This window comes from Scomber japonicus, chromosome 7, assembly GCF_027409825.1.
Source record: "Scomber japonicus isolate fScoJap1 chromosome 7, fScoJap1.pri, whole genome shotgun sequence".
Classification (NCBI taxonomy): Eukaryota; Metazoa; Chordata; class Actinopteri; order Scombriformes; family Scombridae; genus Scomber; species Scomber japonicus.
This window is the reverse complement of record NC_070584.1, coordinates 23,974,433-23,998,383: the sequence shown is the minus strand read 5'-3', so window position 1 is coordinate 23,998,383 and position 23,951 is coordinate 23,974,433. Positions and strand designations below refer to the sequence as shown.

Below are 23,951 nucleotides of genomic sequence, written 5' to 3'. Positions count from 1 at the left end.
TACACATTGATGCTTCAGTAGCCTATTAATGATGTAATATATGGGCAAATTGGAGGTAGACACAATTTGGGGTATTTAATAAAATTTTATTCAATAATTATATCTTCTGGATTTGAGTTAGTTAATGAGCGATCTGTGAATGTGTGCAGGACATCCTGTGAAGAAAAGCAGCAGAAATCTCAAATGACTGAATAGAGTCAAAGAGTCAAACCAATCAATCGTTTTTTTAATGTTGCACCAAATCACAACAAAAGTAACCTCAAGGCACTTTACACATAGAGCAGGTCTAGACTGCACTTTATGGAAAGCCCCTGGTATTTAAAACACACAACAGTACAGAGGCATTGCAGTTTCAAGCTTTTGGTCAGACATTACTTTAAAACAGTTTTGAAGCAATGCCTCTGTCCTTTTTTGGGAGTGACTCTACCTTTATTTGATCTTCTTTGATACCTCAATATGTTTGTTTCAGCTATGTCAAGCTACAACATGCAGCATTATCAATATTAGTATCAATATATCCCAACATACAGTATATCATGATTGCCCTTGAATTAACCTTAATTTGTTACAGCCACTGAAGAGATTTACTGAGTCTTGATGTCTGTGGTCTTCTCTCACCTCACCCTAGCACCTACCTTCACGGGCTCCTTATACAGTAGTTACCTAGCAACACCAGCCATGGCAACTGCAACAGCACCAGCTCCTTGTGAATGAGACAGAGTGAATATGTTTTGCTGTCAGGGAATATTTGTCCACAGTAACTTGAAAATATTGATTAAAATTCAAAATGACTAATAACTGAAGGGGGTTGTCTTGCTGTAATGAGACAAATCAAGTAAAACTGTCAATAGGAACTTTTTCAAGCATGGGTTGAAAGTGAACAACTACACTGTTAAGCACAATATATAGCCTAGTAGAAACAAAAAAGACAGTGACTTAGCTAACTTGATCTCCTCTAAACTTTTCTGTGCAGTCATAATTTAAACCCACAAACTCTGACAACAGAATCAGCTCCTGAAGTTAGTGAAAACATCTACACACTTACACACTGCATTAGCCTTAATAGACCCCCAATATATCAGTTATAATGTTGAGAGGTTTGCAAACTTTTAAAATGTTAGTATTTTTTAAAGATTCTCATTTGAATAGTTCTTTAATTAACTCATCGTGAGGATATTTTAGATAAGACACAAGCTGTTGTCACATTTCTCTCTTAAATTTTTTAATTGGTAAAAATTACACCACTGGCAGTGTTTATTATTATTTTTCCATGAGCTTATCCTCTGATTGTCTTGCGTCACACAGCAGCAGGGGGCAGCTCTACACATCCATAAACTCAACCAGGACGTTTCAGTGGGTCGGACGCACCAACTAGTCCAGTTGATGCATGGAGTAAAAACACCGATGACATCCGGCTAAACTCCGGCGCGTCTCCATGCGCCTTCACCAGTATCCCAACATGGAACTGGAGTACCGGGACGCGCAGATATCTGGAGCCTGTGAGCAGTAGACAGATATGTTGTCATCAGGCGGATACTGGCCGCCATGTGGATGCTACCTACAGGACAAGAGATAAATTAGATTATTGGATTGACTGCAACAGATTATAGCTCCCCTTCTTCCTCGGTGCTTCATAAGAAAACAGTATCAATCTGATCATATTTCAAACGGAATTTCGGAAATATAAAGGTATGTTTTTTGCTGCATTGCCATGTAGTTTTGTTTTTATTGGACTACATTTATTTTGGTTACAGTATAATGTTTGACAACAAGGAGTACGTCGCTACATATCAAGTTGCGCTTTATTATCCAAGGTAAACAGGTTATTTAGTGTGTCTAGTGTACAATTCTGAAATGAATCTGAACTAAAAGAGAAAGACATTCTGGCACTTGCCTCATTATGCAGCATCTGACGCCAGTGAGTGGCCTATTCACCTCGGATTGTTATTTATGAATAGATGGTCCTTCTGATTCGTGTAAAACATGAGGTAAAATATATTTTATTCTTCTACAATGGACAACAAAGTTATAATAGTGAGCAATGCAGGCCTCATATCGTTTCCTTTTTTGAAAAGTTGTTTTTTCTGTTGGCTAATATGTGTTAAATTATAGGCCCTATCTGTCAGCATTACATTTTTGCTGAATGGTCACTAAAATGTCTAATTTCAGACTACTAGATTTTCAATCATAATGCGTGAAATTACTCAAAATATGTTTATTTTTGAATACATTAGAATATTGACATTATAAATGATGCATCTGTCCCAACAGTCTGTGGCTAAATGCTTCAAAACAACTTTTAAATTTCATTCAACAGTTGTGTTTGGAGCATTTGTCGTCATATAAAGCAACATGCAGACAGTGATGATCTATTTCTTAAAATGTGCAGTTCAGTCATGCTGTATCTTGTCTTCTGTCCATGCAGCAGTTCTTAAGAAAGACTTATTTTGAAGATAGTAGATCACATTAGTGCTACCAACAGTGATTGTACTGTACTATACTGTAGGCTAATTGTTTTTAATCCCTGTGACAGTCTCTAGTCTTTTCTGGGCACCAGTCCCCACTGTGGATGTGTCTGACCTGCAGGGATTGTTATATAACAGCCTCCTGCAGCCACTGTCAACAGAAGTCACTTAGAGACTGCGATAAGACACACACTTACAGCATTTAGAGAGGATAGCAGTAATGTAAAGGTGTAATGTATGAAACACATCAGTAACACTAGGATACTACTAAAGGGTAGCTGGGTTGTGATGATATTGGTTAATTTCTGGGTCATCTCTGGACGAGCTTTATTAAACTGAGCTGGAATGTAAATGAGAAGCCTTTCCCTCATTACCCACTGACGAAGGTAAACAAGACAGACGACACCTGACCAGCAGCCAACAGAAATGGAATTAATTAGTCAACTAATCTCTACCATTACAGATATGGTTAAAGACAGTCGGTGTACTTCACCCATCTGGCTGAATTATGACATGCAATATGAATCAACATGTTGGCACATCATGCATGGTGCAGCCTACTCTCTCAGCCTCGATTTAGAGACGAGTGGGACGGTTATGTTGTCAGATCAGAGAACCTTTTGGTCAGTGACTTGCCAATCACAGAATTAGGTCAACAGTCTGTCTTCTGTTTTGTTCACTTTTTCTGTCTCTATGTTTCCCTGCAAGGACTTTTCCGATTCTAACATTTGAGGTGAATGAGGACAACATGACTTAACACTTAAACATGGCAGCTGATTAATGGATTGGACTTTTTAGGGGTATTTAAAGGCTTTTGAAATTGATATAGACCTCAAAATAAGCATTTTTGTTTGTGTCAGTGATTGCCTTTTGATGCAAGGATAATATTAGGGGTGAATGTGTCACCCTCGGTAATGTCAAAATGGCCTGCTCAGCCTCCTCCAGTCAATAAACACACAGCACTGTACAACTCTGCTGTTTGGATAGAGGATGTGCAAGTATAAGCAGAAAGGGCACGAGAATAGCCAGCGAAGCAGGAACGCTCTATTACATTGTGCCTATAATCCCTGGATGAAAGCAGAAGCTGATGGGTTGCAAGTATAGAAAAAGATGTTACAAAGGAGGGGAAACCATTGCTGTACAGTGTGACTGTTTCAATCGAGAGAGGAGATACACTGTAGACAGATTGTGTTGTGTGGACTTAGAAAGTATAATCTCTTCTAGTAGGGAGGGGAGCAACAGGAAGGCAGGATAATGCCACCAGCAGAGACTTGCAGACCCTGCTTGGCTGCAGTGCTGTTGCCAAGGCTGATAATTAACTGACAACCCAACACAGATTGTATACTGTACCTGTTTTGTGAATGAGACTTGCATTAGACATAGTCTCATCTATACTGAAGAAAAAATATTTATCTGATAGTATATTGTGATGGGAAAGACTTTTTATGTTTTTTTAAAAATTGTTTTAGAAGAGGCGGTTTAGAGCTCAAGCTGTTACTGTAGGTGGTTGTAAAAGTGCAGCATAAACAGATCATTTAAAAGCAAGGAGTCATTAAAATCAATATCCTTACATGTTGTTGTGCACATTTATCATTCCTACACATTTATTATAACATGCCAGGAGTGCTATGACACTGTAATAATCTAACTTTATGTTATGTTATGCAATTTAAGGAACATGAATCTTCACTGTACCAAACTTCTAAAAGTAGCATTAAGTACTGTCTAATGGCTGTTGTGAGGTTTTGACTGTCTGTGCAGCAGTGTAGCCCTGTGCAGAGTTATCACATGGCTGGCAGATTTAACTCACCGAGCTATTAGTGTCCCCGGCTATAAATACTCCCAAAGGCTACGCTGAAGGAAGACGCTGCTCAGTTACGTCTGACACAAAGTGGAAAGGTTTAAAGTTGTAATTAGACGCCAGATCGTAAAGGCACAAGAACATGTTTACCTCTCAAAACGGTACATTTAACATTACCCAGTTGCTCATTTGCTGAAAATAAATGAAAACAGACGTGTTTTTTAACAAGGTGGAAAACTGATTTCAGGGCAGATAACAATTCTGATAACAATATGTTGACTAATGTATTTCTTTCTTTCTTTCTTTCTTTCTTTCTTTCTTTCTTTCTTTCTTTCTTTCTTTCTTTCTTTCTTTCTTTCTTTCTTTCTTTCTTATGCACCTTTATATGCACCTTATTCTTTGCTGATATCGCATTTGTTACATTATAAGTATTATGCCAAGTTTGCTATTTTTAAGAGCTGTAACAATTAAGTAGTAGATCAAAAGAAAATTAAAACGTGATAAAAAGTTAATAATGAACAGACAGAGACATGTTAAACTGGATTGTTACAACTACAAACTAACAACTTTTACCAATCTTAATAGTCTGTATAGTTAAATAGAGTAATTGCCAGTGAATAGGGTTCATTACATAACTTTTTTGAACTTTATTGTGAAATAACATGTCAAACAAGGATTGACATAGAGACATGGTGACCTAGCAGACACAAAAAATAATAAACAATGGACTTAACATAAGTTAGATGGTGTGTAGAATAACTCCTGTGCCTTTGACTACTATAATATAATGTGTGAGTGTAGGGAACGTTTTCTTTGACCGTTTCATTCATGTTTGTATTTGTGTGCTGATAAATATGTGTTTTTCTGTTTGAATGTATTCCCTACAGACTGGCAGCCATGCTGACCAGCTTTATGGAGGGCCTTCTCTGCTGCCTAACAACAAAGTCAGTCAACGTTGTGGTTCCTGTAGACACCTCAGAACCTGCTGATGGCTATGAGTTTGTAGAGGTGAAACCAGGCCGGGTATTACGGGTTCGACATATCATCCCTGACAGGCCAGTGGTGGAGGAACCCACAGGGCAGGCTGGAAGTGTCAGTTGCAAGCGGAGGATCACAGTATATCGTAATGGACAGCTATACATTGAGAACTTAGGTGACAGGGCGAGTCCAGAGCTGAAAAACTGCCAGAATGGAGAGACAGAACCCAACAGCACTCTGGAGGTCGAACTGACAGATTGTGGCAACTCCTCGCCGCCCGTCAGTATCCCTAATTCCAGATCTAACTCTATCACAGCAGGAAAAGATGGGGCATCTGACACAGGAGCAGGAGGAGAGGCACCTGCTGCCGGACAGCTGGACCAGTCACAGCAACTCAGGAAGCGCAGGCGGAAGCCCAAGCGCACTGTGATAATTGACTGTGAGAGGAGGATATCATCCTGTAAAGGGAGTCATGCAGATGTGGCCCTGTTCTTCATCCATGGAGTGGGGGGCTCGCTGGATATCTGGGGAAGCCAGTTGGACTTCTTTTCTCGTCTGGGCTATGAGGTGATCGCTCCGGACCTGGCAGGTCACGGTGCCAGCTCAGCACCACATATAGCTGCAGCATACACTTTCTATGCCCTGGCTGAGGATATAAGACTTATCTTCAAGAGATACGCACGCAAGAGGAATATTCTCATAGGACATTCTTATGGGTAAATTTAAGATCATATCCTTCACATTTCACCAACACACTTTTGAACTGAAGGAGAGCATCCAGGAGGGTTCAGGGGATCAGGGGATCTGGTTCAATGTCACCATACCTTTCTAAAATCTTCAGTTAGAGAGATATTTTAGATTATACAAGGCCAAAAACTTATGTTTTCATCTGTGCATGTCTGTGCTTTGGTTTCCCATGATATTAAGAAGTAGACTGGGAAGATTAGACAGACAATGTGAACATGCCAGGGTTTGTCATTTACATTAGTAATTAGTAATTAGTAATTACATTAACTATCAATTAAGGAAACATTCATGCAATTGTTATGAAACAATCCCTTGTCTATGTTTAGTCAAGTTCAGACTTTTAAATTCAACATCTTAAGGGAGTGCAGAGTGGCAACAATTAGTCAATTAGTTCATTGACAGAAAATGTATCAACTATTTTAATGATCTAAGTATTCATCTCAAGTGTCTGAAATGTAAATATTTTCTGGTTTATGTAGATTCTCTGATAGTTAGTTGCTGCCATATTGCAGATGTTACCTTGGGCTCTGAGAAAATTGTGATGGGCATTTTCACTACTTTAAAACATTATAAAGACTGAAAGATACATCAGATGAAATCAGCAGATTAACAAAAATAAAAATAATCATGCCTTGTAGCCCTAATTTGTTACTTATAACAGGCTTTTTTACTGTTGCAGTCTGATTTCACACTCTGAAGTTCCCCAAATACTACATAAAAAATGTTTGACTCCCAACAGACTTTCTGTATCAGTACCAGGAAATAAACAACACCCTGTGCTCTAACCATGATTCTGTTCTGCTTGCCTAGTGTGTCGTTCTGTACGTTCCTGGCCCATGAGTATCCAGAACAGATCCACAAGATGGTGATGATCAACGGAGGTGGTCCCACAGCTCTGGAGCCCAGCCTTTGCTCCATCTTCAATCTGCCCACCTGTGTGCTTCACTGCCTCTCCCCGCTGCTAGCCTGGAGCTTTCTCAAGTAAGATAGACAGCAGTGTGACACAGACAGAGACCAACACTGACTTTGTGGTTCACTTGGTCTGTAAAAAAAAAAGACCATGGGCAAATTTAACAGCAAACTTACCTTTAAATCAGTTTCATGCCTTCAGTAACTTTTGACGTTTTTCCACGCCTCCTCTTCTCTGCACTCTACAGGGCTGGTTTTGCTCGGCAGGGTGCAAAGGAAAAGCAGCTGCTGAAAGAGAACAATGCCTTCAACGTGTCGTCTTTTGTGCTGCGTGCCATGATGAGTGGGCAGTACTGGCCTGAGGGGGACGAGGTCTACCATGCTGAGCTCACTGTGCCCATCCTGCTGGTTCATGGCATGCATGACAAGTTTGTCCCCATTGAAGAAGACCAACGAATGGCAGAGGTAAAGGATCCAAAGTGGGGAAGTAAATATTTGTCATATTGTAATGCAAACAGACTAAAGGGGGGAAAAAGACTCCCAAAGGATTCCCCTCTACAATACAACATACCACGGTTGACTGCACCCTACTACAATTATTGGTGCTCCACCCAAACCGATGTGACAAGAAGCTTAAAGGTCCCCTCCTGACATGTTTTGAGACATAAAAATACTCTGCTTTGAATAATAATTTGTGTCTGATATGTCTGATGGCAGGGGCTACCACGCAGGGTGCCAACCTGCAAAACTAACAATTCATACACATTCATTCAATTTGGGGTTAAGTGTCTTGCCCAAGGACACATCGACATGTGGACTGGAGGAGCCGGGAATCGAACTGCCATTCTTCCAATTGGTGGACAACCGCTCTACCTCCTGAACCACAGTACATATTACACATTACATATCTATTCCTTTTCCCTCATCAAAAATCTCAGAATCTATGAATATGGAAATGTTGATTACAACAAACATCTGACTGTGGGATGTTTTACTATGGGTCTCTTACTTCACTGAATTGTCCTTTCTAAGTGTGTGTAAATTAGAGTTATAGACATATAAAGACATAAAAAATATTCTGTGATTCTCTGAAAGTTGTCTCCCGTGACGCTGCTGTGTTGCAACCTGGCTGAGTTAATATTGAATCTTAGAGTTAATGTCTGATATGGATTTATCCACAAAGAAGTCCAGTTACTTAAAAATCCTTAAAATTACATCTATTCTCACCCTGATTGAAAAAGTAATCTCCAACTTAACTGTAAAGTCCATTCTCAGTGTATGTGCACTGGAGACTTCAGGTTTCCGTTATTAAACATGTGTAAGTTGCACATTTGCACAATGAATGACAATTGACTCCAAAATTGATGTGATGTCACATATCATGCTTAAATGCCTTTAGCTCAGATTTAAGTTGAGCTCAGAGAAATGTTCTACTTTTAGTAGATGAATGATGAATGGAACAGAGCGTACATCATTCTACGCAGCAATGGTTAAACATCAAAGTGAAGTAACCATAAGCAAAACATATTTTTGAATTGAGGGGGACTTTAGAATTTGATTTCCTTCCACTACATTAGTCCCGTGGTACCCTGAAAATTAGATTGATTTCACTGTTCTTTGATGTGGGCAGTGATTCAGAGGTCTGGCAATAGACAACTACTTTGAACCAAATGTAAAGAGGCAGTGATTTGTTGATGATTCCAAACTTCTTTTTTTCCTTTTGCTTTCCTTTCAGATCCTCCTCCTGGCCTTCTTAAAGGTTCTGGAGGACGGCAGTCACATGGTCATGATGGAATGTCCCGAGCCTGTCAACACACTTCTGCATGAGTTTTTCCTCTGGGAGCCCGCTGCCCCTCCACCACCGAAGAAAGAGTCCAAAACGCGTCCAGAGACTGCCAGGGCCCTATCTGACAACCCCAAGGCCACATCTGACCCTGACAACGTCCGACCTGCAACTGCCAGGCAATCCTCATCAAATGCTGCTGCAGAGGAGAAGCCAGACAGCCAGGCCAAAAAATGAAGCTTAAAGCTGACTCAGGTTAAAGCTGAAGCTTCCAATGGTTTGTACAGTATATCATGGCTGGCCATGCACTCTGTGTGTCCTGAGGAACTGAGCTAGTTTGAGCTGTTGAACCTGATGATGAGCCAAAAAACGCCAGTTTGTCTGAACTGGTGCAGCTAAAGGTTGGAGTTGTGAAGGTGGAATGCTGTACAAGGACTTTGAATCTGGCTACTTCAGCTGCAGAGAAGAAGGAGCTCCAATAACATCATCAGACAAGGATGCTTACAGCTTCCTGTCTGTAACATACACTAGAGAAGATTGTGCCTTGAGGTGGTGTGTGGTCATGACGTGAGAGTAAGTGCACCAAGAGACTGAAACATGCAGCCAAGATGGTGAGGCAGTTGGGAAGCACCAAACCATGTACAGTAAAAATTAACAATTGAATGCCTCAGATACAGACAGTCATTTGTCTTTGCCATTTCTGAGCAAAGCAATGTACTCAGTTTGCATGATTTTTTTTGTAAAACAGATCTCTGGAAACTGACTTGATCATTATTATAGGTGTAATATAAAACTATAACACACCTGGGTTGAACCACAGAGTTTCTCTATGTTTGTCTTGTGTTGTGTGGGTTGATATCTCTTCACTGAAAATGTAAATGTAGTATGTTGGCCATTTTTTATAAAGTACATTTTTCACACATTCACACATTTTAATTGCATTTCCTCAGACTCATTATAGTTATGGGATTTATGTAGCTGGTTTTGCTATTTAACAGTAAAACAAGGAGGTGTGATTGGGGTGTCTGTGGAGAATTCAAATATTTGTTCAGTCAAGTGTGTCATGCTAAATTTAGCAACAGTCAGCAATGAATTATGACCTTTCATAGACAGGATTGGCCAAATATTTTGCAATTGCATATTGTAATTGCATACAAGTGAATGCAAAAGCAGGATTATACAACAGAAATGGACCCAGACTGTCTGCATGACTGTACTGATGCCTTCTGAAAATATTCAGTTATAACTGTGGTATGTGGTATCTTTGATTATTATTATTATTATTCAAATCCCCAGAACTTTATTAACAATTTCCATACAGTATTCAAATACTTATTTTTATTGTTTCGTACATCTATTTCCTGCAAGACACATTGTCCTTGCAGCTTTAAAATATGTTGTATATTTCATAAACCTTTGTTTAATTTTTTTTAGGGTAACTGCCTGTCTTTGCAAGAAGATTAGCCCTAATGAATATTTCAAATGATCAATAACTATTAAGCATTTATTTCTCACCGAAATTATGCTAAACTGACATTTTTACACTCAGGAAAAGGAAAGTTAAGCTCTAGTATATTACTAATATATTAGTATATAAACTGTAGTTAGACACATCCTCCCTTCCGCTCTCTGTTTTCTAAGTATTTTTGTGTTGGGTGTAATCACAACAGGCAAAGAGTTAAGATAAATGTCCTCATGCAGAACAGTGATTGCATCATTGTGTTATTACACTCTAAATAACCCTTACCCTAACTTGTTAACAGTTTATTGTCAACACCAGATCAGACAAACAGCACCAAGAAACTGTTAAATTGTCTGTTATTTGACCTCAGCAATTGTATGTCTTTAAATTAGCTGACATGTTTTGTGCTGTAAGAATTGGAGGTAATGTCCAGATTACATTCTTTTCTCTCTGATTTAATAGTACTTGATTGTTTTTAAAAACAAAATGTAAATTATACTTTTTATACATTGTACTTGTATTTGTGATGGCTCTTTAGTAATTGTTGATCGACTTAATTAATTGTAGCAGGGAATTCACTCAATCAATTGAAGATGCAGGTCTAGTCAAAGAAATGCAACAGCTGTGTTTTTTTTTTAAATTGAGACTGAAGCTCATGAAAGCTAATCTTTCCCACATGACAGAGGAATGACATGGATGGCTTGCAGATATGATTGTCCTGAATTTCAGGAAAATATCCATGTTTATATTTTGTGTGTCTTAAATTTTGTAACTACTTGCCTTTCACTATGACTTCAGAAATGAAAAAATGTTTATTTTATTTTATTTTTAGTAAATTATCCTGAATTTTCAACTGTTATGCCTTTTATACTGTGTTTTACCGTATTCTAACTTTATCTAAGGTGTTCTGTTCTGAACTTTAGCTTCCTGTGTCTTCTGATGACCATTGGTGTTTTGTTGAGAGTAGGACCAATGACCATAAACGTGATACATACAGATTAAGTATAAACATAAACACGCAGCTTCAACAGAGAATTATGAAAAACAAAAGTTCAAAATGGTAAAGGTAAATAAACAAGTACTGCATAGATAAGGCTATCTTACTCTTATTTAATGAAATTACAGTGTTACAAATTAAGACCTTAACTACATGAATCAGGTAAAATGGTGAATAGTAAATAAACAAGTAGGCTACTGCATAGATAAGACTATCTTACTCTCATTTCATAAATTGACAGTGTAACAAATTCAAAACTTAACCACATAAATTGAATACAGTATATAACACCAATTAGCATCCATTATTTAAGCAAAGATAATGATATAAAAGCTAACTCAAAACTAAAATGCAATGTAATGTAATGTGGAATGCAGAACAGCTTCTATAATAAACTTATATATTCAAAATGTGAATCAAGGACCTCAAAGTTTGACAACAGCATTTCTAGTGAACTCACAAAATATAGTATAAGTAAGTAAGTATAACTTAAATCATATTTTTTTGGAGATTGGCATGAAAACATTTGATCAATTTTCTTATCAAATCACACCCAAAACCACACTGTTGAAGCTTTACATTTATACATTCAAAATCAGAAAGCATTGTACCAAAGCGCTTATTCATAAGTGACTGCAGAGCACCTGCTCATCCTCAGACCTCCACAGTGACAGTGGTGCCGTTGCTGGTGTCCTCCAGTGGTGTTGTCTCTGTGGGACCGCTGGACCCTTTTTCAGGCTCCTGTTTTTTGTCTTCCTTCCCTCCATCAGCCACCAGAGGAGTGTTCTCTGCTTCCCCCTGCTGCTCACTGATGGTAGTGCTGGCTGACTGCTCAGCCTTCTCATCCTTCTCAGCCTTCTCATCCTTCTCAGCCTTCTCAGCCTTCTCAGCTGATTGCTGTGTTGCTTCGGTTTCATTTACAATCTGGACAGAGGAGGTTGCCTGTACTGTTGCCTGTGCTGTTGTCTGTACTCCTTTCACCTCCCCATTCTGGACAGGGTAGACCAACCTCACTGCATCATACAAATACTTGTACTGCTCCTGTTAAAGACACAGACTGGTTTGAGTGGACAAATAACGATACAGTGCTAGTTTCTAATAAAAAATCACTTTCAATTCACTTTGTGACCGTAGACAGATTAAAGCACCAAAAAAAACTTTCATTCTTTCTAAATTGTGTTACAAGCAAAGAAACTGAATTTAAGAGGAAATGTAATTTTCTGGCGTGTGAAAATCTACACACTGTAAATACAATTATGACCATAAGCGTTCAACCTGAAAACAGGAACCATACAACAGACATTGAATATTAACTATAAAAACAATACATATAAAACAAACCCTAAAACTATACCCAGAATGGAACCCATCTGTCAGACAGCTATTATTTTTAGCTATTATTAGCTTTCTACACTACTAAAAGCACCAAACATGTGGGGATGACATTTCCCCCTGGTTGTTTCCTCCAAGACGTTTTTTATCAGTCAGGAGTCAAACCAATTAACCACACAATATTGACAGAATTTCAGTCTGTGAGTCTTTATGAAAGATCTCATAGAACATATTTATGGACAAATATTAAAGGGACATAAAAAAGCCCTGTAAGCTAAGTATGTCCACCTGTGCAGAGCATTGTCTGACTGACCAACCAAGAGCTATAATACTTTTCAATCTGAGTGCTTGTGTGTGTAGACATAGGTTAGGTTCATTTTCCTTCCTTACCATGCTGCTGAACATGCCCTGTCTCTCCTTGCGTATGGTTTTGACCACCTGGAAAACATCCAGTAGCTTTTCACTCTCAGCGCTGTCCAGCAGGGTCCACAGAGCACAGAAAATCCCCGAACGGGACGAGCCATCACTGAAGAAAAGGAGCACACACACACACACACACACACTCTCTTTGAGTATTACTCTACTAATAACTTTTACCCAATATCTTATACCCACAGTCTGCTCAAATTAATAAGAGGCATGGTAGAGAACACCCCTTAAAAAGTTCTGTTAAATTCAGGGTTCCAAAAAAAATCTACCATTACTCTGATGCACAAAGTCTTTCTCTTCATAAACATTACATTTACACGTGTGCGATTATATAAGTTAAAGGATTTTCAAAAAGTCTGTGACCTTTATCAATCAATTTTAGACGATCTTTTAGAATCACAACTTAGGAATGTCTTGAAACTAAACTAAGTGAATGTTTGGATTCAAAAGAGGTTGTAGGCCCAAAAATGATTTCTGGTAAAGCTGAGTCATCCTTATGCTAAAAACTGGATATGCTGATGTGAACAATATGAAATGCTGAAATGAAAAGAGTCAGAGAGAGGCAGAGGACATTTCCTCTGTGGTTGTCTTACTTGCAGTGGACCACAATGGGCACGCTTCCCTGTGATTTGCCGCTGCCAAAACTCTGCTTGATGTCCTTGATCATGTCTGTCAGATCTTGAGATTTCTCTGGCAGGTCTGTGTTCACCCACTTGAGGAACTGGAAGTGCTTCACTGACCGACCCTCTTTCCTCTGTTGACAAAAGTGTTGTTTGGTTAAAAAAGCTTGTGGTGTTAAAATCCTGGTGAAATGATAAGTCACATTATAGGACAATAGTGACAAATACAAACAGAGCAGGCTTTGTTACAACTTAAAGCTTCTTGAATACGAATAGGTGGCTGTTGCATTACCTTGACGTGGCGGATCTGCATGTTGCGTTTGACAAAAGTTGGGGAGATGTCAGTGCTTGTCACCTCCACCTCAATTTCCCCAAATGTTTTCTTCTCTTTATCCCAATACACAGAGTCCTAGGAACAAGAAGATACACAAGACATTTACTCACAACATATCTACTATCAGTGTGTATGGTTTATCAGCTAGTTGTAAGGCATGAATAAAACCTGAAACTTTCTATATAGACATTTGTCATACCTCATCACCCTCACTGCTGTCTGAGAGCATGACGACAGTGGATGCTTTCTTCTGGTGAATCATGCTCCAGAAGTCAGCGATGGTGTCTGGCAGTGGAGTCTGTGCTGCGATGAAGGCGCGTGGGCTCCAGTAGCCCTGTGTGAACAAAAAAACACATCCATCTATTGGTGCACACTGCCCAAACAAATAAGGTGTAATAAAGGTTTAAAAAAATAACATTTAGCTGGCTGTATCTAGAGTTAATGGGATGTTACATCAAGAGGGATAGTTAGAGGAAAACAGTTTGTTGTGCTTTTGTTATTTTTGTCCTGTCTTCCAGGTTAAGGTTTTAAACAGAAACAATTTATGAAATAAATCTCAATGTCAAATATCAGTAAGATAACATACCTCAAGTTGGGACGCATTGATGTATTTTGTGGATTCGTCATCCTCTTCGTCCGATGACTCTTCTTCTTCATCGTCATCGTGCTCACTGTCATGACTGCGTCCTTCATCCATCTTCAGCAACACTCTGTTGTAGTCGTCTGAAGGTTTGATATGTTGAGACGCAAGTGAAAACATTAACACACTTCTTCTGGGATATAAGATGTATGAACACTGAATATAAACTGCACATACACTGACAGTTGGATTTCTATAGTGTTAAATATAATATGTCTCGTGTTAGAGCAGATACCTACATGGGATAACAGATGAGGAGCGATTCTTGCTCTTGTTTTCTTCTGTGATCCCTGTGTTGAATGTCCTCCAGTTTTTAAAGTTTGGCAGTCTCTGTTGCAAGACAACATTAAAAAAAAATCATCAATCAAGTAATTAATAGGGATACATATAACGGTAACAGGATAGAGCTATGGCAATACCTTTTGAAATATTTTACAATAATCCCTTTCACACAGTGTGCAAAATACATGTAAAATACACAGTTTTCCAGTTTTCCAAAAATCAAATGTAGGAAACATCATTGTTATTTGGCTTACTTTGATCAAATGTAATCGAATACTACTTGATAGAGGCTCCTTTAATCCACATAAAGCATTGATTTTCCGAAAAATATAATATACTTCATACACAATACTTTATACATAACAAAGTGCCATACCCCAAACTCCTCTTCCATCAAGGTGGATTCATTGTCGGAGTTTTTCTGTTGCAGCACGCTCAGTGTACTGTGGAGCTCAGACAGGGGGATCTCAGTTTCTCCAAACTGGTTGTGCTCCAGCAGTGCCTGGTGAATCAGGATGTACTGGGCCTGTGAGGACAAACACATTTATCTAAATATAGCAGATGTACAATTGGAAACAAAGCAAATGCACACACAAGACAATTGAGCTGCAGTGACTTCTGCACAATCCACATCTCAGATTAGTCTAAATCATCCATTTCTGTTATCTATGCCAGCTCCCATGTGATTGGTGCAGAATTGTGTATGTACTGTATCATCTGTGTTCTTCTTGGACAGATTCCTTAATGTGTTCTGCACTCAGTGTACATATTCAGAATAATTTAAAAAATGAAGTACATGATCATACACATACCCTATACAACATATTTCAGTTCCTCTCCTCTGGTAGGCGCTAGAGAGTAATGTGCGCCAAAACAACCACACACAAGAACAGTTTGTTTCCACATGCGGCCACACTCATGTCCAGTTAAATATAGGCCTACTATATATATATATGAGGTCTCTATACAGTTCCTGTAAAATAACCTTCCAATGCTGAATGTCAAACATATATTGATATCTTACAAATTATAATGGAACATGCCTCATAATAAATAATGCATCAATAAACTCAGAATAAAAGAACAAAATAATTACACTTGCCAATATATTATTCAATTTTATTTATTTATTTATTTTTTATTTAAAATGGAATAGTAAAATTGCTTTAATATATTTTAAAAAAAAACTATTGCTTTTTGCTATTTCATTCACTAATATCTTCACATAGTAAATGGAATAACACAATTGTATGGTAGATACAATTCCTTTGTTTCCTGATTTGACATTTACTAATTTCCATATGAAGCCACCATGTATATACAGTAATTCATTGTTCTTCCCAATAATATGTATTGCAGTGTCCTTTGCACTGCCATGCACTCTACTTGTATAATTACTACTACTTGTATAATTACATAGTATTATACATTAGTTACATTATAGTCAAAGTTATTAAGTTTCAAGCTGTATATAGACACTGTTATGTTTATTTTGCTGTTGCTACTTCACTATTTTTATACCTTACGTACATTTTCTGTGCATGGTGGTTGTATCTATGCTTCTGTATCCTTGTCTAGCTGTACTATCTTTGTTTAGCTGTGTGTTCATATTGGTTTCCTTCCTGTGTGTTTTTTGCAAACTGTGTGTAAGCACATGAGGACTACTGAGAACTGCAGTCCAGTTCCTTGTATGTTTCAACATACTTGATGACAAACTTAACTCTGATGCTAATCAGGCACATAAACACACGCATGAACTAAGCAGACATTTTACCTCGACTTGAACCATGAGACATCTCTGTCTGCGGAGTCTGACAACGTAGCCGTAGATGTCCACTCTGCCCTCTGCCTCCAGACCTTCCATCATGGCATCAATACAAATGTAGGTGCCTGTTCTGCCCACTCCAGCACTACACATGAGAGAATAGGAATGTGTTGGCACTTATTCGAAATTCAAATTCAAATTCAAAATTACTTTATTTATCCCTGAGGGGAAATTCAATTAGTCTGTTAGCTTTTCTGTAAATTATTGAAGAATTAGACAGCCTGATGGCTGTAGGAGAGAAGGATCTTTTAAATATTTTGTCCTGCAACCAAGTGCATGAGACAATCTAAGTACTGTAGTCATTAGTAGAAAGCAAGTCATCCTTTTATACTTTTCCTAACTAGGAAACCAGCTTGTTTTACATGAATATCACGTGCATTGGTGTCAAATAATGAGGACATTATGTGGGTTTTAAAGGCCTTGAAGTGCTCTGCTTCATGTTAATATCTTAAACTCATGGAAGTGAAGATAAACTGACCACACAACATCATCTTGAACGTACCTGCAATGGACGACGATGGGGCCACTGAAGAAGTTCTTAAAAGCGTTGACTCGCCGTCTCAGTTTCAGGAGAAGGTGGGGTTCTCCTGGGACGCCGTGGTCTGGCCAACTCATGAACTGGATGTGGGTCACCTCTCTCTCTGAATTTTTTTCTCTCCTCTGAACATACAAACACACACACCTAGATGGTTATGCATCCATGGACATGCTTTCCCCCCCGAAATATACACAGACATAAAACTGTGGCCTAAACTATAACATACTGCCCTTTTTAAAAACATTTTATCTTTGACATTAACTCACATTAGTCAGGCTGAGATGGCGGATGGTGTAATCAGGGCAGTGGTCCTCTGAGTTCAGCTTCACGACAAACTCCTCATAGATCTCTGTCTCTCGGTCTGGAGACGGCCAGTACTGCGCACACTTGACCTGTGACACAATGTGTGAGAAGTGCAGATAGTCAGTGACAAATTCAAGTAGCACAGTTTTTAACTAGTAATTTAAAAAAATACATACCAATGTATCAATCATACATAGGGCATCCTGCACAATAGTGAGGGTTTCTTATCCAAAGTCAACAAAATGGCAAAACTACTGTTCTTACCCTGTTTCCTTCTTCGCAGCGTGTTACCATGACAATGATAGAGGACTGCTGCTCCCAGATCATCCTCCAGAAGTCACTCACTGTCTCTTCTTTCGGCCCTAAAACAAACACACACACACACACATACGTATGTACTTATCGACCAGAAACCTAATGCAAGTTCACCGAGTGAGCTAGAGATAGAGATAGAGAATAGAGAGCATTATTTTACCTTGAGCTGCAATGTACTTCTTGGATTCCTTGTATCCCTGCAAATTAGAAATGAAACATGTTCAATAAGGTCATGAACTTTGTATCTATTTAGTGTAGATATACTATTCAGACAAAATGTACTTGCTATTATGCATATATTTTTTATGACAGTGACAACAGTATTATGAGCAAAAGTAGTATGATCTGGTTGTTTTCCATACATCAATGAAACTGGCGTTGATGTAGTCACATCCTGTCTCTCCATTTCCTGTGGTCAGCCCGACACGGTTATAATCATCTGTTTCAAGACAGACAAAACAACATCACATATATTATCTTCAACCAACCTTAATGAAAGAATGTGTTTTTGTGAATGCATATGTGTAAGTCTAATCAGTATGCTGGTATATGAATTATATAACAATATGTAGCACAGTACATCACAATATAGTGTGGTAAAATGTCCAATTCAACTGCTTTTATAAATGTATTTCCTTAAAAACAAGGTAATTCATTATACTCAAGTAAAAATATATGAATCCAGTCTTGCCATAACATATACATTTACTTACTACAGTCTATTATCTCATAGCATCACAGTAATGTCATATTATCAAAAGCTATTTACAAGGTAGTATATTTCAGGTGATGTGATGTTGGTGCATCTTAATGGTCAAAAAGAGAAGATAAAAATAAACAACACACATCTGGTTGCTGCTTTTATCTAAAGAGCCTGAATCTGAAGCTCTCAGCACCAGAACAGTAAACATAAGACAGACTATCACTCACATGGTAGGATGTCCACGTAGCGGTTCTTGGGGGCATTGCAGGCCTTTTTGGCTTCTTTCACGGTGTACCTTGAGAAAATTCGGGGGATGCTCTGAAAAAAGAGACAAATTATGTTATGAGCTAGTGCCAAAGACAAAGACACTATACAATATATGAATTTGTAGAGTACTGTTCATATTCTTTGTACACTGTAGGTGGCCAAGTGGTTGGATTCACCAATTACATTACAGTATACAGTATGTCATCTCCTCCTTTTTTCCATGTCCTCCCATTGCAAACCATACAAAAAAACAAACAAATAAAATATAACACAAACACGGAAAGAAAAATTACCTGAAACTCAGCCAGAAAAAGTCTTCCCTCATCAGCAAGTTTCCTCTTGTAAGTGTCCAACAAGACCTCTGCTGCGATTGGCTCGATAGTCAGCAAGTTGTCCTCATCATCTGCAACAGAAAACCAGCCCGCAAATGAGAAACACTTCAAATGGAAATAGGAAATTCTGCAATTTCTAGTTCAATGTTCGCACATTGAGTTAAGTAATTATACAAGACCCAATTTGATCTTACAACAATAAATAATTATAATACATCTATTTTATAATTATAATAAATGATAATAAATCAATTTTATTACAAACATTATTCAAAGTTTACATTTTAAAGTGTAATGTTATATTTGATTTTTTTTCTCAATTGTTGTAAAGGATTTATTTTCAAACCTGCTTCTGCATTATCTAACAAAATTTAAAAGAATATATTTGTATAATCTGATGTACTTTGTAGAATTTTGTATACTCTCTTATCTATTAAGTACTTTCATACAGCTGTTGTAAACAAAACAGGCAATCTAAAATATTCAACTAAAATCTACTCACTTGATTGTGAAATAAGCATCAGGTTTTCAGTCATGTCACTGTAAAGAAAATAGTGAAGATTTGTTTCAAAGAGTAAGGAAGGCTACACCAATAGCTGACTCAAATGTAATTCAAATGCAATAACCTGAACAGTAAATGAAAGGATAACAATAAAAACCCAACAACAAACAGAAGCAAGCTGACAGGCAAACTGATGCAGGAGTTCAGATGCTGGACAACACTTACTGAGACTTCCTGTGTCGAAGAATGTAGATTTTGTAGATGACCACGAGGAGGGCCACAGATGTGAGGATGATGAGGAAGACCAGAAAACCAATAACAGCTTTGTCATTGTCTGCAAAATGATGGTTATGAAGAAAAAAAAACATTTAAAAGGGTAGGATTGATGTCAAAGTTTAAAATGTGCAGACATTTACATGTATGGTATGTCTGAGCAGCTTGTGAAATTAATTAAAACCACACATACAGTGAGTGCTAACTGTTTCCTTCTTGATTATTTTGCTGGAAAATTTTCCGTTGAAAGCGACCACCTGAAAAGACAGAATAACCCTTTAACGTAGGAACTATGTGACTCATATAAGTATGAGGAATAAACTGAATAACATTGTTAAATCAAAAAGTCAGATTATACAAACCTTCACTTTATACTCCGTTAAGTAGCTTAGATCTTTGAATACAAATTCACATTTTTCTTTCTTCGGTGGTGATCCCTGAATGACCCCATGATCATAAGTAAGACTTGCAATGTATAACCTGTCAGGCCCAAAGAAATTTGTCACAGTTTGACAGGTTACTTTGATCACGTTATGCTCTGGGACAGTCACCGTCAACTTCTTAACATCTTCTGGTACTGTAAGAGAGAGAGAAAAAAACTTCAGATGCAACACTTTATGCTTATTCACAGTTAAAGTGATTGTTGAGTTTAAAGTAGCAGCTGTTTCACCACTGATTAAACTCGTTAGTGTTACTGTATTGATTGTCATGAGCATCAGTATTTCCTTATTCTTTCTTTAAATGATAAATAACTGAATTTTAATTTTAAAATGCTTTTCAAATGTAACTTTTTCTTATTTCATTTATCCCACACAGCTGTTATTTGTTGACTGGAGCTGTGTGAGGAGTCTGGTTAATCAGAGTGTCTGATACTCAGTGGGGTTGTTGGACTGTCACAGTCACAGGTTGTCATTTGTTCAACTGACTGAATGTCAAACATGAAGAAGGTGAGTCTTATTATGAGGCTGTCAGAGGACAGAAGTTTAAAAATTGAGAAAAAAGTAGAGAAGACGGAGATATAAACACATGAGGATAGCTTCTGTTGAGACTGTGATATAGATCCTTTATCAATGTATGTTGTGGCCTGTTGGTATAACTGTAAGGTGTAGGAGTACTTAAATCACATAGTTTTAACATATCATATCCAGAAGTACCTGTGAACTGATATCAACACATAATCAACTTAGTTCATTCAAATTCAGTTATTACTTCATTCAAATTAATCAAATCAATGAAATATTATCTATTTAAGACAATACAAGGAACATATTATTATTTGGCTAATATATGATTTTTATATTTTTACTTTGATTGTTTATTATTATTTGATTATAATTTAAAATGTGAATGTTTATTAATACTACAGTGTCAATTTCAAATCAAGTAAATTTATTTGTATGACCCAATATCAAAGATTTCCCTGAAGGGGCTCAACAGTCAGTACAACATAAAGTCCTCTGTCCTTAGACCCTGAACCAGAGTTTGTACTTCACAGCAGATGTACTTCATTTATTAACAGCTCAGGACTAACTAAAGCTTGTAGATTTCTGCCCACTGAGCCACAGTGAAAAAACTCAGAGAATAAACACTGTTGTTGTTTGTTGTTGGTCATTGAGGTCTATAATTACTGTATATTTATGTTTTGTACATGGCTCCTATTTCAGTTATGATCTGAGTTACATTATGAAGTTAATTGTAATGGTTTGGATGTGTGTGTGATGTTTAAAATACATTGTTTGGATAATATGCAGTCTACTACATGTTAGTATTATCATTAGTATTGATATTGTTATCAGGGAATGAAATGTTTAATTATCAGTATTTATCTCCTTTTAATAAAATTAAATAAAAAATAAAAACAACAAAACAAATCAGCAAATCTTGTGTTGAGTCAATGCCCAAAATTGCCATGATACATTTAGAAACCATATTAAGCATATTTTAATGGAGCTGTAGTAAAATATGTGACACCCGTTTTCTCCCCAAATATTTACAGTTTCAGTGCTGTTATTAAACTTTTACTGGCTCATGGTTATCTTGACATAATATTCAACTATGTACATTATATAATAAATCACCTTTTAACCACTTTTGAACTATATATAACTACATATAAGCGTTGATTAATATTTTTCAAAGACAGTTTGCTGCTTACTCACCTCCAACATCAGTTTTATATTGTTCAGAGGCAGATGATTGGGGCACTTCACTGTTGTTGTAGGTGGGTTGGACTACACAGGTATAGACGGTGAATGGTGTCAGTCCAGAAACTTCACATGTTCCTCCTGGTTGCTGTTTGTTAGGTGTGACTGTAACAGTTTAGTTTTCATTAGATGTTTTTGATATTTGATTTAATAACAACAGGAACATATAAAGAGATGTGAAAAGACTGAACCTAAAGTTAAGAAACATTTGTGACATTTGTTCTTGTCATTAACAACAAGAACATAGATATCAAATCATCAATGTGTCACTGTGACTGTAGGTCCTTCAGTGTAACACTTCTGTATAAACTATAAGAGAGAATTGACTTATATCACACTTTATAAAAACTATATCTAATAAATAACCAGCTAATCTTTAAGTACAACAATTTTAGCTGTAATCACAATTTTGGTAATTAAGCTCATAATTAAAGACATTTCATTGTGATTTCTGTATCATTTAATGGAAATGTCATTAATATTTTACACCAAAATGTGACTTGTTGTTTCCTCTCATTTCCTCATGTCCTCTTATTTACACCTACTATCACTCAACATGCTAAAATATGAGCACAGAAGAAAATGTATGTACTTGAGGCCACTGGAAGTTTCAAATGTCTACATAGTATGTCTCACTTGTCATGTGAGTGCAAGTTAATATGTTATAACTACAAGATGCACATTGGTCTAAAATGTAAACAATTAAAAAAAAAGAAAATTCTTACATTGTCCAGATTTCTGATCACATCTGCAGTCGTATGAAAGCTTCTCAAGTTCAGGAAGGACCTCATGACAGTTCTGACTGGTTGTTGTCCAGCTAAACTTAATAGAGGTATTGGTTTGTTCTTCTTCTACAATTCCAATTCCAAGATCTGTTGAAACACATCACACATCTTTAACACTGAGCCGACTAATCTGATCATTAATATCTCAGATTACAAGCTATCATTTCAACAACATACCACATTTAACGTAGACATGGATAGCAGTCGTGTTTTTTATGGTCACATTGTTTTCCTTGATCTGACCAATACATCTGTAGCCTGTGAAAGGCTCCAGCTCAGACACAGTCTTGAAGTTCTTGTAAGAATCTAAGGAGACAGAATGATCACAACATTTCAACATCAACTAATATTTGTACCTCAGAAGTTAAAATCAATTATTAATAGTTTAGATTTAGACATTAAAAGCAAAAAATAATATTTTCAAAACTGATTCACAGAGTGCACAAAGCAAAAACTCTCCACCACCTTCCTCTAATACAGGAAGACACAATTTATGTCAATATAGTGAAGAGGAAAATCTAGTTTTCTACCCCTACATAAATTACTTCACTCTACATTTCTCTTCATCTCTTTTACTACGCTATTACTATAAAACAATAGAAATGTAGATTTGAATAATATTTTTTCTATGTAAATTTAAATGCTGCTGAAACAACAAAGTCTCTCTTCTTTCATTCTCATCACTTACCAGAACAGATGTAATCAATGGTGAGATTGGTGCAGTTTGGGTAAGTCTGATGTAAATTTGCTGTTATGTTTCCAGGAAGTCCAGTGGGAGGAGTCAGCTTTATTTCTCTTGAATTTAAAAATTCAGCTGTAATAGAGAGAAAAAGCACATATATTAAACATAATCAAAGAAGGTCTACATAACATGCATTTAACAATACAGGTAGACTGTGTTTTACATACCAGCACTGATGTGATGGGTAAAGCTAAAGGAGTTCCCACATTTTTCTGCAGTGAAGATTGTCGTCAAATCTGTGCAAATGTCATTGAAACCAGGTCTGATACAGAATACTTTATTGTCACTTCGGCATCGCATCACTGGGGCTGTAATATTATTTGCTGTTATTTGCACGGAGTCAATGTTCCAGTCAGTCTCGAAACAAAGAGATCCAGGGTCAC

At 37.3% G+C, this 23,951-nt stretch overlaps 2 protein-coding genes and 1 long non-coding RNA gene across 3 annotated transcripts; 1 reads left to right on the top strand and 2 right to left on the bottom strand.

Annotated features, from left to right (window-relative positions):
- Positions 1-5,163: 5,163 nt before the first annotated feature.
- abhd8b (abhydrolase domain containing 8b) lies at positions 5,164-8,920 on the top strand. Its single transcript, XM_053323005.1, has 4 exons — positions 5,164-5,960; positions 6,802-6,972; positions 7,149-7,365; positions 8,636-8,920. The coding sequence occupies exons 1-4, from the start codon at positions 5,164-5,166 to the stop codon at positions 8,918-8,920; spliced, it is 1,470 nt and encodes a 489-aa protein (XP_053178980.1).
- Positions 8,921-11,235: 2,315 nt separating this feature from the next.
- On the bottom strand, positions 11,236-20,750 carry ptprc (protein tyrosine phosphatase receptor type C). The gene is made up of 21 exons (XM_053323004.1): positions 20,711-20,750; positions 20,200-20,414; positions 20,031-20,094; positions 19,790-19,898; positions 19,565-19,602; positions 19,024-19,133; positions 18,691-18,781; positions 18,123-18,199; positions 17,921-17,957; positions 17,710-17,807; positions 17,409-17,534; positions 17,107-17,264; positions 16,554-16,689; positions 15,156-15,305; positions 14,737-14,827; positions 14,444-14,580; positions 14,057-14,191; positions 13,816-13,932; positions 13,497-13,657; positions 12,865-13,000; positions 11,236-12,183 (listed from the first exon to the last, which is right to left on the bottom strand). Exons 1-21 carry the CDS (start codon positions 20,748-20,750, stop codon positions 11,797-11,799), a joined length of 2,613 nt encoding a protein of 870 aa, XP_053178979.1. The 3' UTR covers positions 11,236-11,796.
- A 2,272-nt stretch (positions 20,751-23,022) lies between these two features.
- LOC128362101 (uncharacterized) lies at positions 23,023-23,750 on the bottom strand. The gene is made up of 3 exons (XR_008321618.1): positions 23,736-23,750; positions 23,515-23,640; positions 23,023-23,132 (listed from the first exon to the last, which is right to left on the bottom strand). It is a non-coding gene; the product is annotated as an uncharacterized LOC128362101 (long non-coding RNA).
- Positions 23,751-23,951: the final 201 nt, after the last annotated feature.

Excerpts from the sequence above, each read along its gene's own strand:
- abhd8b (XM_053323005.1), top strand. The coding sequence starts at position 5,164 with ATGCTGACCAGCTTTATGGAGGGCCTTCTCTGCTGCCTAACAACAAAG. Across the intron at positions 5,961-6,801 it reads CTCATAGGACATTCTTATGG|TGTGTCGTTCTGTACGTTCC; the intron begins GTAAATTTAAGA and ends CTGCTTGCCTAG. Across the intron at positions 6,973-7,148 it reads CTAGCCTGGAGCTTTCTCAA|GGCTGGTTTTGCTCGGCAGG; the intron begins GTAAGATAGACA and ends TGCACTCTACAG.
- ptprc (XM_053323004.1), bottom strand. The coding sequence starts at position 20,750 with ATGACAACCTGTGACTGTGACAGTCCAACAACCCCACTGA. Across the intron at positions 17,958-18,122 it reads TCAACGCCAGTTTCATTGAT|GGATACAAGGAATCCAAGAA; the intron begins GTATGGAAAACA and ends TCTAATTTGCAG. Across the intron at positions 12,184-12,864 it reads AGGGCATGTTCAGCAGCATG|GAGCAGTACAAGTATTTGTA; the intron begins GTAAGGAAGGAA and ends TGTCTTTAACAG.